General features: G+C 41.0%; 1 protein-coding gene across 6 annotated transcripts in view; it reads right to left on the bottom strand.

Annotated features, from left to right (window-relative positions):
* Positions 1-17,789, bottom strand: part of DCLK1 (doublecortin like kinase 1) — a 399,204-nt gene that overhangs the window by 192,071 nt on the left and 189,344 nt on the right. For 4 of the 6 annotated variants that reach the window (XM_053305405.1, XM_053305407.1, XM_053305404.1 and 1 more), the window contains exon 4: positions 7,209-7,308. In XM_053305405.1, coding sequence (XP_053161380.1) covers positions 7,209-7,308 — 100 coding nt within the window. Of the gene's footprint in view, positions 1-4,212; positions 5,187-7,208; positions 7,309-17,789 lie in introns of those variants that run through there. The other 2 variants (XM_053305410.1, XM_053305411.1) reach the window with 2 other exon arrangements.

The raw sequence follows: 17,789 nt of genomic DNA on the forward strand, positions 1-17,789 counted from the left end.
CCAAAGGATAGGAAGGGGGAATTGATGATGAAAAATAGCAAACTCCCTGGAGTGGAGGAAGGCAAGGGGTTCCCCCTATATTTACCTGTCCAATGTGAAGGCAGCATCTCAAAGCCTGCACAAATTGGGTGTGTGTGTGTGTGTGTTGGCCAGAGGATTTATAGAGTAAAAGACACTTCATTGGTGGTTTTCCTGTTGAAAAATTAATGGGAATGGTCTTAAATGGAAAACAATAGAACAGTGGATTCAAAGGGGCTAGTCAGGGAGCTGGGATCACCTGGAAAGCCAAAAGTTGACTTGAAAGGTTTCACAGGCTTGTTGACTCTAAGGTTTAGGTAGATCTGGAAAGGAGAACTGGGTAGTTTTAACACTTTGGTGAGGAAAGCAAGTATGTGCTGAAAATAAAATAAAAGAGTCATGGGTGACTGGTTTGGGGTCTCAGGAATGTTTCAAGCCATGCAGAACATCTACATGACTGGTTTGGGGTCTCAGGAATGTTTCAAGCCATGCAGAACATCTACATGAAGCCGCTGGGAGACGTCATCCGGGGACTTGGACTGAGTTGTCAGTAATATGCGGATGACACTCAGCTCTATCTCTCCTTGTCATCTGATCCTAGGGAGGCGGTGGATGTCCTGAATCGGGGGCTGGAGGCCGCGATGGGCTGGATGTGGGCTAATAAACTGAAATTGAATCCGGATAAGATGGAGGTACTGTTGGTCAGTAGGAGAGCCAATCGGGATGAGGAGATTTTACCGGTTCTGGATGGTGTTGCACAACCCTTGAAGGAGCAAGTACGCAGCTTGGGGGTACTACTGGACCCGGCTCTGCTTTTGGAAGCTCAGGTGGAGGCGGTGGCCAGGGGTGCCTTTGCACGGCTTCGGCTAGTGCGCCAGCTGCGTCCCTTTCTCGAGAAGGCAGATCTGGCCACGGTTACCCACGCCTTAGTCACGTCGCGGCTGGATTACTGTAACGCGCTCTACATGGGGCTGCCCTTGAAGAATATCCGGAAACTGCAGCTAGTGCAAAACGCGGCAGCGAGGGTTTTATCCGGAGCTGCACGTTGGGAACATATCACCCCCATTTTGAAAGAGCTGCACTGGCTGCCGGTTCGTTTCCGGGTCCAATTCAAGGTGCTGGTTTTGACCTTTAAAGCCCTAAACAGTTTGGGCCCGGGGTATTTGAGGGACCTCCTGCTCCCAAGGGTTGCTGCCCGCTTGACGGGGACATCTGAGGGGGCCCTGCTCCGGGTGCCGACAATGAGGGAGGCCCGGCTGTCATGCACTCGGGACAGGGCCTTCTCTGTTGCTGCTCCTAGACTCTGGAATGCTCTCCCAGTGGCCATTCGTTCCTCAGACTCCATCACGGCTTTTAGAAAGCTTTTAAAGACTTGGCTTTTTACCCAGGCTTTTACACAATCGTTTTTACTGCTGCTTCTGTGTGTTTTTATCTGTTGTCTTGTTTTTTATGCTTGTTTGATATGTTTTTAGCTTGGTGTTTTTATTGCTTGGTGTTTTTATTGCTTTTATTGTATGTTTTAATTTTTGTAAACTGCCTTGGGGTTTTCTTTTAATGAAAGGCGGTATAGAAATGTAAAAATAAATATAAATAAATAAATAAATAAATGCAGAAGGTCTGTTTTGGGATGTCAGGGAGCCCTATGCAGACTTCCATGAAATAGGAGTCTGCACAGGCTCCTAGACTGCCTTTAGCTTCAGTGCTAAACACTGTTCTCCCCCCCCCCTGAAAAACAGGTCTAACAAGACTAGGCACCTCTGTAGGGGTGCCAAGGTGGTGTACAGACAGTCCTATTTCTGGACCCCATAATACTTCTATCTTAAAGCAACAAAATTCATTACATCTGTATGGCATCCTTCCTCTACGTAAGTCATGATTTAATGTTCAGGCTATCTACCTTCTAGATACTAGGTTGGCCAGCCCTAGACTTGTTGGCCAGCCCCAGACTTGTTTTGTTTGAGAAACTATCCACTTTCTGGACTTTTTGGGGGGAAATTACATATTCAGTTTAACTAGCTGGGGGGAAAGGTGATAAAGGACTTTTTGTTCCCATTCCTTATTAACAGGAAATATTACCATGGCACAACAACAGGCAAGTCCATATTTGTCTGGTTAAAACTTAATAGGTGGTAGCTGCAATTACTGCAAGGAAAATGTAGCATATGTATTTACCCTCAGTCAAGGTAACCCAACCCACCATTCCCCACCACCACCACTGAAGTGGTAAGCAAAGAAAGCGGTGGAACAGGACAACATATTCAGTTGTAATTTCTATTACAACCGATAGAAAAAGTTTCAGAACGTATTATCTAAGTTATATGGCTCTAGAAGCCAAAACACAGAGTGCAGGGTCAATTAATGATAGGTGGACATTACTGCATATTCTCAAAAAGTAAACATGGAAATACAACCAATAACTAAAGAAACTCAACAACTCCACTAAATACTTGAAGGTATCTTATATCACTTCTGGGAGACACTAACATTTAGCAAGTGATGCGAGAAGAGTATTGGGACTTCACTCTTTAAAAAAGAAAATAGAAGGATGGAGGCACCACCAGAGACAAAAATTAGAAGGGAACCTCAGATACCTCACTGTTGTCTTTAATAGGCCCAAAGTGTTTCAGATATAATTATTTTTCAAGGACACCTTTGCAACTTAATAAAACATTTTTGTAAGGAGGTTAAAACCAACCAACCTTACCATAACTCAACTACTTCACTCTTACATCAGAAAAAATTTTCTTGCAGAGTCCTAAAGAGCAAGAATAAGTCATCCTCCATATACCCCCAACCCCTGCTAAGGAGCAGAGGCACCTCTTAAAATGGTAATTCTCTTGTATTTAGCAGAGGGAGAACAAATGTCCCTATCCCACACCAACACAGCATCTCTCCATGGTCGTTGCTGGTGTCCAACATGTTTTATTTTAGATTGTGAGCCTTTTTGGTACAGGGAACCATATTATTCATTTTTCTATGTAAACTGCTTTGAGAACTTTTGTTGAAAAGTGGTGTGTAAATGTTGGAAGTTGTAGTCACCCATAGATTTTTGCATGAGTTGCTACTTTTGAGTTTGCATGAGTTATATTTTGCATGAGTGTCCCCCAGAGCAGGCCTGCCCAGCTTAGGCCCCCAGCTGTTTTTGGACTACAACTCCCATAATCCTAAACCACAGTGGCCAATTGCCAGGGATTATGGGAGTTGTAGGCCAACATCTGCAGGAGGACCAAAGTTGAGCAGTGCTGCTTTAGGGCAAGAACCACAGCTTGAGGGCACAGCAAATGCTTTGTGCATGCATAAGGTCCCAAGATCAGTGTTCCCTCTAATAGGGATTCCCAGATGTTGTTGACTACAATTACCAGCATCCCCAGCTGTAATAGCCTTTGCTTGGGAATTATGGGAGCTGTAGTCAACAACATCTGGGAATCCCTGTTAGAGGGAACACTGCCCAGGATAGAGATATATGGAGCAGGCATCTTCAGATTGGATTGGGAAATGTCTCCAACTGACACTCTGGAGAGCTGCTATCAGCCACTGTAGACAATACTGACCTAGATGAATCAACAGTCTGATTCAGGCTAAGGCAGTTCTTATATTCATATAGTGGTGGGTGGGGAAGCTAGCCAAGGTAAGTGATGCATATAAAGATTCAAAGGACAGCCTCTCTGGTGGGTAATACAGCTGCATCTCCACCACTGGCCTGAGTTTAATGATACAGTCAAACCAATGCAGAGACATAGCAGAATTATCCACCAGCCTGTGGAGCCTTACTGGAAGAAGGTGAGGCCAGAGCAATAAATCATGCAGAGATACACCAGGCAACCTCCTCTATGGGCAGGGTGCTTGAACGCACAGGAGCCATTAATTACTTATTTTCATTCTCAAAGCACACAAACCATTTTCTTGCAGCATAAAGTGGACACTTTTTTATTATTGAGGCTTGCCTTGAATGTAGGAATTGTGTAACCTGCGAAGATGAATGTAGAAATAAAGGTATTCTTTAATTTGTCTACAGAAGGAACACTTGAATGTAGGAATTGTGTAACCTGCGAAGATGAATGTAGAAATAAAGGTATTCTTTAATTTGTCTACAGAAGGAACACCAACAATAAATTTCATCTTGGTGAGATTTGTGCAATAATTACCACTGAAGCCTTCCCCCTTTGCCATAAATGCACTTGATACAAGGACAGATATGAACTCAGGTTGCAAATCATTTAATGCAGATAAGTAGTTTTGTAACATGTGAAGCTATATATTTGCACTTTAACAGATTTTCTTATGAATGCCATTACATGTCACAACAAGTGTTCATTTGTGGATGGATGTACCACAAATTTAAAGTCAAGGAGCTCTCATCATGTCCTAGTTGGTTTCCATTTCAGATACAGAAAACGGCTTTTAACGTCTGAGAACATCATAAAACTTTAAGGATCTACACTTATGCTTCTTGAAATCCAACATAATACCCCATGGTAATTCTCCACTGCCAGAGTCCTGATGAGGGGAGAAGAAGTCAAATCCTGCTCTCTAGAGCAGAGCCAAGAAGCTGCTTAACACATTAACCAGAGTTCTATAAATCACAACAGGTGGAAATTTTGAGCCATTTCCCTTTCTTTCCTCCGCAGCATTCAGTACAATAATCAAGGTTACAGAAACTTGACAGTTAAACATGGTACTTCTAACCATAATATGTTATATTTTGCTGTAGAAATCAGATTTTCCTGGCTCAGTGTCAGTTGCCAGTCAGAAGGTGTACTAAAGACATATTGGCACAGGGAATAGGGATCAAGCCATGCCAGCAAACTGAGATTTCAAAGATTCCAATCTCTTTCCATGTTCCCAAATAACCATGTTCTTTCTCTTTTCCTTTAATAGCAAAAGTTTGTTCAGTTCTACTGCTGGGATACAGTGCAGTTGTATGTGTATAATTGTGTGCAGAACTATAGCCTCAAGGACTTTTTAAAAGATAGAGTCTTCAGCAGTCTACTATTTGAAGGTCATTTATGTAGTTCTTTTAATTTGCCGAGTACTGAACAGTCTTCATTTCATTGCTATCATAACACCCTGTAACTACAGGTGGCCCTGGTTAGCCGCGGGGGTTCCGTTCTTGGCTTCAACTGCAGATAAAGAGACCTTAAGTCAATGGCAATTGGGGGGTTAGGTACCTGGAAGGCGAAAAAGTGATTAAAAAACCAAAAATAAGTGAAATAAAGTCCTGTGTTGTGCTCTCCAGGTGACGCTGTCCAGCAATGCCCCCCAAACCCCAAATTCTGCTGATTTTCCACACAAAAAATCAAAGGGTTGTTTGTTTGTTTTTAAACTAAGAACCACAAAATGGCTTCTTTCAGCAAAATGATGGCCGGAAATGACCTCGGCCATTTTTGGCCATCCAGAGACCATGGATAGGAAAATGATAACCTTTTTTGTCTCTGCAAATAACTAGGTTGGGTCTCCATTGCCCAGCTGTGGATACGCGGAACCACGTGTGCCAGGACCACAGATGACAATGCCAAGGGCCTCCTGTATTATTCTGAATCAGTTTGTGAACAAAAAATTTAGACATATTGGCTTGCCAAGCGGACATTTTGTGGCACAGTGGAGGGAGGTGTTGAACAATTCCAAAGTCAAACATCCAAGGAACCGCATTGGATGCTGCCCAACAATTCTATAGTTGCTATACTAATTAACCTGAGAAAATCCTATTGACCTCAATGACATTCAGAACACTTGAATCTCATTTTATTGTGCATTTCACAAGCTGTATAGTTTAAAATTTCCCAGTGTGGCATGGATATATTTGGAATTTGTAGAGCTTTTAATTAAAACAGAAATATTAGTAAATCACAAAGTCTGCAATCCTAAACATCCTTAACTTACAAATTAACACCATCAAAACACCAGGGCTTATGTCTGAACAAAGCAAGCATGTTAAGTTAACACCTGACTCCTATTAAACTTTTCAATATTTTGCTCGTTAAAAAAAAGAAGAGGAATAGAAAGATTCCATTATATACTCTCTTTGTATAAGGACTGGGAAATCTACAGCATAGTATTATAACAATAATAATGTTTTATAACGGTTTTGAAAAACATTTGTTTCTGAATCTTGTGGGGTTGTGTTTTTTTTTTAATGACTCAAATATTGAGGGATGAATTGAGCAAATCCACCAGCTGTAGGTCTAAAAGGCACCTCATTCACCTGATATCACCTGGATTTAGGCACCATTCTTTTGTTGCCCTGGTTTAGAAGCTGTTGCGGTGGTACTCCTCACTTCCATGAAAATGCCTCAGTCATACAAAGAGAGCCCACACTGCAGGTTCTTTTCAATCTAGCACCAATGCAGATTACAGAGGGTGGCTTGGAGGACAACTGAAAGCCAGCATGGTTTAGTGGTTCGAATGCTGGACTAGGACCAAGGAGATCCAAGTTCAAATCCCCATTCAGCCATGAACCTCACTGGGTGACTCTGGACACTTATCTTTCAGCCTAATCTACCTCACAGGATGTTGTGAGAATAAACATAATCACTTATTACATAAAAATGCAATAAACAAACTGCAGTGTGGACTCTTTTCATGCAGTCCAGGTTTGATACATTACTCAGTGGCACAAGAAAGAAAAGTGATGCATCAATTATCATGTTCCATGATAATGTAAGAATCCATATTAAGGATGTAGTCCTATGCCAATGTACCTGAGAGTAAGCCCCATTTACGTATTACATTTAAATCCTGTTTTTCTTTCATCATGGGATTCAAGACACTGTACACAGGACTCTCAGTTGGTTTCCCATCCAGGCACTGACCAGACCTAAACCTAGCTTCAGCAAGGTGGCTGTATCATTTGCTCTTAGTCCAACGGACATAAAACTATTTAATTTCAAGTATACAAGCACAGGGTCTCTGGACTGATCTCTGAGAAATTTGTCAGCTCTCTCCTACCTCACAATCCTTTAATTTCTATCTAATTAATAGCTAATAATAGTTACAAGCATTTTGAAAGGATCATGTAAATACTGGGTTTTGCACCATACTTCAAGCTAACAAAGGTAATTTCACTGTCTTGAGCTGGGGCAGCCTATCCCTCACAGAACCAACTATCCATCATAGTTAGGGAAGGCAAAATGCATCTTAAAATTGTTACATTATGCAGCTAGAAAAGCACATATTAAAGATCATTTTCTTACCACTTTCATCTAGCAAGAAATCATCCTGGTAACGAAACTTTTCAGGTCCACATGCAATAAATATGTCATCTTCGCCAAAAAAATCCTGAAGGCACATCACCTGCAATTAAAAAAACAAAGGAATGAAATTTTAATATCAAATTGTGCTTGTAATTTTGATGAGAATTGTTTAGATTCAGAATAGATTCTAGTGGAGACACATTCCAAATCCTTACTTTAGGCAACCGTTAAAACCAAGAAGATTTCTCCTGAACACTGTAAGATGCAAACTTGTTATTAAATCACAGTATAGTATACTTTGTTTGCTGGTGTCTGCCTTCTGTCTTTTTAAGATGAACCTTTTGGGGACAGGGAATACATTTTTAGCCTACCTTCCAGTAGGCTTATGAGATCACCTGGCATTCTGTGTGAGTTTCCGTGTGTCTGTGTGTCCTTCTCTATCTACTTCGCAATGCCTGGACCAATATGAACCAAATCAAGTACAGTTGTAGAGACACATAGGGACACTTCAACGGCGTAGTTTGTGATGATGTCATCCATCCCGATCTAATGATGTCATCCATTCCAGACTGTCTAACTGATTTGAACCAGTTGGAGTGAGTGACACACAGGGACACCTCAGTGGTGTCGTTTGTGATTATGCCATCCACCCTGATTCAAGATGTAGAACCATAAACTTTTAAGGTGCAAGTGCCCGAACTTGTGGACAGTCTAACCGATTTTAACCAAATTTGCTGCAGCTGAATGGACACATAGGGATGCCCCAGTGGTGTACTTTGTGATGATGTTACAAACTTGCTTTTGCTATGTAAACAGCTTTGTCAAAAAGCAGCATATAACTATTTCAAATAAATAAATAGCCTGTTGCAATGATTTTAACAGGGCCTGTTAAAAAAAAGATTTTTTTTTTAATGGACTGGATTAGATAACAAGGAATTTGTATAATTTGCAATCTCTACTGCGACCAAAAAGCAGCAGTTAGAGTTGAGGATCAATTGACAGAATTTATAAATATCAAGCGGGGTGTTTGACAAGGATGCATATTTTCACCTCTTTTATTGAAACTATATTTAATGAAGCTTTAAATGAGGAAGAGGAAGGAATTGCTGTTGGGGGTGAATGAATAAATGATCTTAGGTATACCAATGATACAGTATTATTATTTGATAACGACAATGATATGCAGGCAATGTTAAATAGAGTAGTACAAACAAGTGAACAATGTGGTCTGACCATTAATACCAAGAAAACTGAAGTCATGGTCATTACAAAGGGGCAGCCTAATGTGCCAAATATTATACTGGGAAATAATATATTATATATAGTAACATCATATAAGTATTTAGATTTCAGGTTAAATAATAAATGGGATTTATAAAAAATAAACAAGAAATAACAAGAAATAAAATCAAGTATAGAGCAAACAAGGGGTGCTTATCCTAAAATGAAAAAAAAAAGTAACTTAATTTGAATTTAAGAATCAGAATGATTACGTGTTATGTTTTCCCAACCTTGCTTTATAGAATGGAAAGTTGGATGCTCACTAAAGATATGTGTAAGAGGCTTGAGGCTTTTGAAACATGAATGTACAGAAGAACGTTGAAAATATCCTGGGTAGACAGAGTCACCAGTTTAGAAGTTCTGCAAAGAATGAATAAAAACATGAACATTTTAAGAATAAAAGAAAGGAAACTGGAAGATTTGGGGCATGTGATGAGACATCAGAGATATCGTCTTCTGCAATTACTATTGCAAGGAAAGATCAAGGGCAGGAAGAAGGAAAACATCATGGTCGAGAAACCTTAGAGACTGGTATGGTAGAAGCACTGTGTCACTATTTAGAGATGCAGTGTCAAAAGATCAAGTAGCCTTAGTGATAGCTAACCTCCAATAGGAGAAGCAACTAAAGAAGAAGATAAGATAAACATAAATGGAAGTTTAGGAAAGTGTATAGAAAAAAGTACAAGAACTTCTGCCAGGAGAGCATCTATGTTGCTTACCACTGGGCACAGAGGGTACATGCCCAAATGTTTATTTAGCTAGTTGACCCAAACTTCTTGAGGGAAGAGATACTAAAGCACAGTACATACTCACCCCCAAATTTCACACAGTGGCAAAGGCAACCACAAGAAGTGAATGGAAAGGGGAAGGAAATCTGAAAACAAAGCAAGTACTGTGAGCTAGGGACATAATCCTAACCGGACTCTAGCACATTAAAACGTGTCAAATATTTATTGTTGAATTTTTTATTGTTGAATTTCTATACCGCCTTTCATTAAAAACAACCCCAAGGTGGTTTACAAAAGTTAAAAACATACAATAAAAATATAACAAGGATGTACTTGTGATTAATAGCTCAAAAACTGGACGAGTGTGAGATTCTTTTAGAGAGAATGAACAGAGTTAATTATCAAAATGTGGGGGGAGGGTCTCGGCCTGAACCAGTCCCTAGATCTTTTCCTACCTAGCATCACCTATGCAGGATGAAGAGAAAAAGCCACACAAGTTCTCCTATATGCTTAAAGTGTTTTTCAACCATGGCTAAAAAAGAAAAGAAAAACAGGGAGGTGAAAGGCACAAACTGGCTTTCAACCTATACTTAAGTTGAGTATGCCAATATCAGGGATATATTTTCGGGAAACACAGTGGTCTCAGAGGGAAGGGAAGATGACTGATTCTGCTCCCTAGCCCTTGTGTGATAGAACAGGATCAGTCTGGACGTCAGCCATCTTGTATCATTTCATCTTTTTAAAATAAATGTCATTCCTTATTTTATAATAGTACAGATTTTTATTTTTATTTTTAAAGGTTAATGTTATTTCTTCTGTAAGTATTGCATGACCAGAACAGCAGATACTTTGATACAATATATCAAAGTATCAATAGATACTTGGGGGGGGGGTTGATTCTATCTTGATAGTTTCCCACAACAGATTAGAAATGTGTCTATCTTCTTTAAATAAAACATTAGAAGAACACAAAGTGTGAAACACAGATTAGATGAGATACACATCTATGGCTTACAGTCTTGTTATTTGATTCCGTAATGAAAGCCAAGATAGGTTTTTATCTTTACATAAAGGACTGCAAGGTTTCATTGACCAATTATATTGATTTCAAAAGTTTTGTTAGACTTATCCGTGAGGCAAATCTCAATTGCTGAGCAGATATTGATGGGCAACTAAGGAAGGCAGAGCGTTTTTTAGACTTTCTTTTTCAAGTGGCTTGAAGATTATCCAATTTCCACCCCTGGGGAAAATCAATGGGTGGGGAGATAATTTTTGAGCCTGTTTGAGGTGTGGAAATTACCACCCAAAGCACTCTTCCCAACAGGTATTGCAGCAGCCCTTGGGAAGACTATTGGTCCCAATAACCACTGGAACTTCCTCTTGATGACATACTGGGAAGGGGAAAAAAGTGTTTTTTTTTTTAAATGTCCACTGCCATGTCCTTTTAAAGAAGAGACACCATCACTGCTCCTTCTTGTTGCTTGATAAATAAAGTGGCATTTTCCTTTCTCCAATTTATTATTTATTCCTTTTTCCATTTATTAAGGCCATCTGGCAGCAACTTGGAATTGCGCCTTCCCTATAGCTACCCCCGAGCTTTGGAACATGCTCCCTGCCAGAATTAGAGTCCTAATTTCTCTGGTGGCCTTTAGGAGTGTGCAAGCCTGAGCAGTGGGGATGTGTGGACTGGTCCGGCGGTCCGGGATAGAATCGAACCACCTAGTTCCGTTGCACCGGAACTGGACCGCCGGGTCCAGTCCGCAGGTCCACGAATTTTTTTTTTTAATTTAAAGTCAAGGAAGTACCTGTAGCCCCTTCGCGATGCTTGCTGAAGCCGCAGGGGAGGGGGGGCTCGCTTTTACGGAGGGCCGAAAATGCTTCACTTACCCGGCCACGGCACTGATGAGGAAGGCCGGCGGGGATAGAGGGAACCCGCGTGGACACACACACACCCCGCGGCTTCAGCAAGCCCCTTGAAGGGGATAAAGGTACTTCCTTGACTTAATTTTTTTAAAAAAATAAAAAATTGCAGACCGGTCCAGGACCAGACCAGACCGGGGCGGGGGGTTTCAATGGGGGGGGCAGACCGAACTGGCCCGTTTCCATTCGAAGACGGTCTGGCCTCGAACTAAACCTGGCAAGACGGTTCCATGCACACCCCTACAGACTGAGCTCGAAGACTCATGCTTGAATCAAACTGGCCCCATAGAGAAGGGAGCCGGTCCGAGTTTGAGTCAAGGCAAGCCTGGCTCAAAAAACCACCTTGTGAGCCAGCTCGAGGAACTCAACGGATATACCTGTATAGGGCTTTTCCAATAGTAAACGGAGGAAAAGGTATTTTTTACCTTTTAAAACAAGCTGGTGGTGGAGGCAGGGATGACCTCAGTGGCCCCCCACTCCACCCCAGCCTCACAAATGACAGGCCGGACAGGCTGCAGCCCGTTTTGGGTCTCTGCACACATGCGGCCACCATTAAGAGTGACCTCTACGTGTGCACAGAGGCCATTTGCATCACCACGCAATTTACACATCACATTCCATGGACATCCATAGTGGCCTTTAGGAAGGTCTTAAAAACACACCTGTTTAACTAGGCATTTGGTTGATTTTTAATTTTTTAAATCATTATAGCTAGGTAATTTAGTTTTGCTATTCATTGTTTTAGTTATTACTTGTAAATCACCATGAGAATTTATGCATGGTAGTATGGAAATGTACAAATGCATTTTGGATGTCATTGTAGAGGTATACATCCTCCTTCTGTTACCCCCACCTCCCAACATGTACCCCCACCTCCCAACATCAAAATCAAGAGGTAAACTGACTTAGGTTTAGAACTCTCTGTCCATATCTGTTAGGTTTAGAACTCTTAGAACTTAGAACTCTCTGTCCATATCACAGTGCATACACAGCTTTGGATCTAAACACTTATGTAAATATATTCTTGAAAAGAACTTCCTTGGAGGAAGCCAGGTGACAGCAATATACACACACACACACACACACACCTACTACACTCAATAAAACATATGAACAGAACTTTTCACACTGATTAACTCTTAAAGAGAGTTTTCTTCAACAAATCAGGAATTTTTGTTATAGGATTAAGAACATAAGAACAGCCCTGCTGGATCAAGCCCAAGTCCAGCCTATCTAGTCCAGCATCCTGTTTCACACAGTGGCCCACCAGATGCCTCTGGGGAGCCCACAGACAAGAGGTATGTGCATGCTCTCTCTCCTGCCATTGCTCCCCTGCAACTGGTATTGAGAGGCGCTGTGCCTCTGGCATAGTTTTCTTCCTGTATCATCTTCCAGTTGTTGTCTCTTTAGGTTTGCTTCCTTTACCATTGTTTGCCAGGATGCAACCAAAAGTCCTCCCCGTCAGCCATAGGACTTACGTCTGTAGGTGACTCATAAAGTAAGCACTGGTGTCAAGTGATTTCCAACTATACAGTTTTCATCATAGGAGTGATATGAGGCAGCTCTTGACTGAAACAATTAATATCAGAAGTAGTCCTCAGCTTCCATCCGTCATCCATAAAAGGAAACAGCAGCAACCTCCCTCCCTCTCTCTGTCTCATATTGCTGGGCACAGAGCAGCACAATATTATGTACATCTGTTCAAAAGTAAGTTCCACCCTGTTCAGTGAAGCTTATTAGGGGCTGGCACTGTAGGGCAGCTGTCGAAGGACCAGGACTTTGAGAAAGGCCCACAGTTGATCCACAAGAACACCTTTTGTGCCCCCAACAGTTCATGCAAAGGGGCCAAAGCAACTCTCTCAGGGACCAGGCAGGAGGATAGTTTGTCAAGGGTCCCCTGAAACTTGGAGCCAGTGCTGGGATTTTAATCTTAAGAACACGTACAGAATTGCAGTCTAAATAAAGGATTGTGTTTTAGAGATGTATCTTTCCCCACAAAACTCAGATATCAAAGTATGTTAGTTGAAGATTTGTTCACATGCCAGCTGACTCAGTTGTAGGAGTCAATTATTTTAACTTAATTGTAGAATTAATTTATCCTGCCTTGACTTCTGAAGCTTAGAGAGGAATTCACACAATTCTCTACCATTATATCTGTTCATTTATTAATGTTTCAAGCATTTGAATGCTTATTAACCGTATTCTAAGCTTTCAACCGTTCCTTCTCCATCTGATACCAGCAGTTTAAAATCTAAGTTTTTCCCTCTGTTACCAGAGATTTCAAACATTTACACAGAGTTTGTTACTTTTTGGTCATCACAATGGCTAGTTTCACCTTTGGTATATGCTTATAAGTACCTAATTGTTCACTCCTGTCCTAGAGGATCCAGTTACATGGTAGCTTGGAGTACGTCACCCCTCCATCAACCTGCTCTCAGGTATAACCCATTCTAGGTTGTTTAGCCAGAAACAATCATGCAGTTAGAGACAAGAGTACATAAGTATAGCTGTCTTGCTCTCTCTGCATTGTGCCATTGCCTGATCTCACTGAGGACAATTCAAATGAACTGAACATGCAATTATACCCTGATGCACTGAGAGGGGAGAAAGACACAGATTCATGGTGTATTCATGTCTCTAATTGCATAGAATGGGGCCAGTTGAAGAGTATTGTCCAAATTGGCCCCAAATGTAGAAGGAATCATCGGTTATTCAGGAGCGTTTTTGCCTAATTTAACTCCTTTCAGCTCCAGTACTCCTCTTTGCTTATGAACAGACGGATAGGGTTGAAGTGGGTAAAGGGTTGTTACATTAGTTGAGATTATTGCAAAGAAGCCCTTAATGAAAAAAATTGTACCAAAAAATTGTACCAAAAAATTGTACCAACGTGAACAGAATAATAAGAAATAATTTGTTTCCACATGATTCCACTTAAAACCAATTTAAATGCTAAAGCAGAAACAGGATGGAAACGTACACTTCTACCTGAAAGTACCATTTAAATTACACTCAGTGGTACACATTAACAATAAGAAAAGGAGGAGGAGGAAACAGAACTAAGCACTAGAGCCTTTTACAAGTAATATAAAGATAGTTTAATCTAGAATGAATTGTGGTTTAAGAAGTCTAACATCTCAGTTGTAGAAGTCAATTATTTTAACTTAATTGTAGAATGTTTTTATATAGATATGCATTCATGCAGAGAGGAAGGTAAACAAATGAATCTCAGCTAGCATTTTGAATAGGAAGAAGTGAATCACTGATCTTCCCTCAGTATGTGGCTTCTAAAGTAAAGTGAAGTTGTGCCCTCGAGTCGGTGTTAACTCCTGGTGACCACAGAGCCATGTGGTTTTCTTTGGTAGAATACTGGAGGGGTTTACCATTGCCTACTCCAGTGCAGTTTGAGATTATGCCTTTCAGCACTTTCCTATATCGCTGCCGCCCAAAATAGATGTTTCCCATATGGGAAACATACCAGTGTGGATTCGAACAAGCAACCTCTTGCTCGCTTGGCAAGTTATTTCCTGTGCCATAGGCTTCTAGCAGTAATAATATTCACATCTTAATTTCATTCCTTTGAAAAACTGATGTTCTTAATTTTAAGAGTATGTGTATGGATGGAAGGGGAGACACAGCTAGAAAGAGAGAGAGAGCTTGGATAGCTACAAGATTAATAGTTATTCTACAAATTTGTTTTGCTTTTTTCAAACAAGAACCCAGGACAGTATCATAATAAAATAATCACAATAAATCAAAAGTACATCAACAATCAGCAGTAAGGTAAAACCACAGTCTCAGTCCAATCCACACACACAGACATAGTTCCCAGTACAGTAACCAGTAAGAAGACAGCATTCAATATATACCAAAGACTTCTCTAGACAACTAGGTTTTAACTTGACACCTGAAATTGCTTTGTGTTGGGGATAGGTGTGTTTCCCTAGGTTCCCCCACACAGCTACCATATCGTAAAATGTTCACCTGCCTCTTAAAAGCCTTGGGCCAGGATATGCTATACAAAGTAATTTGAAAATAAAAATGCTAATATTATAATGACCTTATACAAATCTATGGTATGGCCACATCTGGAATACTGCGTACAGCTTTGGTCACAGTAATTTAAGAAGCATATTGTAGAATTGGAAAAGGTGCAGAAGAGGGCAACCAAAACAATCAGGGGCCTAGATCACCTTCCTTATGAGGCTAGGCTACAGCATCTGGGGCTCTTTACCTTAGAAAAGAGGTGTCTAAGTGAAGACATGATCAAAGTGTATAAAATTATGCATTGAGTGGAGAGGGTAGACAGAGAAAATTTTTCTCCCTCTCTCACAACATTTTTCTCCCTCTCTCACAACACTAGAACCAGGTGTCACCCCATGAAAATGAAGGTTGGGAAATTTAGGACCAACAAGCGGAAGTACGTTTTCACACAACACATAATTAATATATGGAATTCCTTGCCATGGGATGTGGTGATGGCCACCAGCTTGGATGGCTTTCAAAGGGACTTAGAAAGATTCATAGAGGACAGGTCTATCAATGGCTACTAGTCTAATGGCTGTGGGCCATCTCCAGCCTCAGAGGCACAATGCCCCTCAATACCAGTTGCAGGGGCACAACAGCAGGAGAGAGGGCATGCACGTACCTCTTGCCTGTGGTCTCCCCAGAGGCATCTGGTAGGCCAATGAGTGAAACAGGATGCTGGACTAGATGGGCCTTGTGCCTGATCTAGCAGGGCTGTTCTTACGTTATGTTCTATGATCCACTGTTGTGAATCAAGACAGACAAGCATATTGACAATGTATTTGAAGAGGAGATGTGTGGTGTTTTTAAGTCTTATATGAAATACAGGTCCTAAACAGACTTTAAAATAATTGCTCATGTGACATGGAGAGGAACGGAATAAAGATGAGCTGTATTTCCATATGTTGGGGTTTGTGATTATTTATCAGAGCACCAAGGAAGCTAACACTACAGTTCCAGAGTGCAGAGCTTAGTTGTTGCAGCTATTTAGACTAACACGCATGGAGATCACTGTAGAGTCTAAACTAAATTGATTTATTGGTGAAGCACATTTGAGATAGGAAAGATCTATCCTATCTATCAGCTACACAATGAATATGTAGGGATAGAGAGAGATGTTTCCATCTTCTCTCTAGGAGGAAAGGAAGAGGACTGACTCACTACAGGAAGTACCTGAGGAGTCAAAGCAGAGGTCATAGAGTAGAGGAACGCAGGGACAGGTAAAGGAGATACTCACTAGCTACTACCTCTACTCTCAATGCCCCTAGTGGTCATTAGGATACTTGGTGCAAAAAGTCGATGCACTGGAACTCCATCGACAACACCATGAAGAAACTAGCTATTAATACTTAAAAGTTAGAAGCAGGATCATTTTCTCAAATTTAAGGAAATCATAATATGCTCCCTATTGTCTCTGGTGCAAAGTCTTTTATTCACACTCACTTCACTGATTTATTCACACCCACTTCATTATGCACACTGTGTCCCTGGGAATTAGGAAAGCTTACAAAAAGATTTACAGGAAGCCCTCTTTATTCACAGGAGTTCCATTTTTGCCTATTTCAGTGGATAATGAAACCACAAATAAAGAGACCTTAACCCTATGGGGATTGGGAGCGTGAGGTTCCTAAGCAGACTGGAGTGTGCTGAAAATCAGAATAAAAAGCAAGGGGAGCAGAAATAAGCACAGTACCTTGCTCTACAGCTTTCCGCCAATGCCCCTAAAACTTCAAAATCCTCAGATTTTTGTTGTTCTTTGAGGTTTATTTTTCCCCAGAAGAGCCACAAAATGGCTTAGCACTACAAAATGGTGGCAGGAAATGACATCAGAAGTCATTTCCAGCCACTCTAGAATGAAAGGTAATAACCCTATTTTTGCCCCCCAAATAAAGCAACTGGATCCCTATGACCAAACCGCAGATACGCGAAACTGCGGGTGCCAGGACTGCGGATAATGAAGGCCACCTGTATTTTGCCACAGACAGATTTGGAATTCCTTTTTTTTTGCTTCTGGTCCAAGTTACCTTACGGGGCAGGGGTTTAGTCAAAGGCATCAGCAGGTATCTATTTACACATTTCAAAAAGCCAGACTGCAGAGAATTCTCTCTTTCCTGTTAGAAGGAAATCTCCATGGTGACATTTGCATCATCAAGCTGCAAGAGGTTTTGCAGTGAAGCAGAGATTTTTCATTTAAAAAAAAAAAAAAAAAAGGCTGAGATTGCCTATACAAGAGTGCCCTCTGTAAACCAACAGGAGGCTCTGTTCAGTTCAGCCAGACAGAAGCTATACAGCAATTGTGTCTCACTCATCCATGCGTCACCTTTGGGCCTAATACCTCAGAAACAGCATATCAGTTGCAGAACGCAATATATCTCAGGGCAAGTGAAGACTCCTGGCCAGCACAAGCAAGAGAAGCATGATATGATGTAATGTAATGACAGATTTTTAAAAGAAATGCTGACCAGGGCCATGGCAATTACCTAGATGTAACACAAAGCAGCAGCCATTAAAGATCCCACTCAGTTACATTTCACACCAATAAAGCTACATTATACAAAAAGTGATTATGTAGACATCAATAAGTTTTTGATGTACATACTCTTTCCCTTATCCATGCAGCATGTAAAGC

Source organism: Hemicordylus capensis, chromosome 3 (assembly GCF_027244095.1).
Source record: "Hemicordylus capensis ecotype Gifberg chromosome 3, rHemCap1.1.pri, whole genome shotgun sequence".
Lineage (NCBI taxonomy): Eukaryota > Metazoa > Chordata > Lepidosauria > Squamata > Cordylidae > Hemicordylus > Hemicordylus capensis.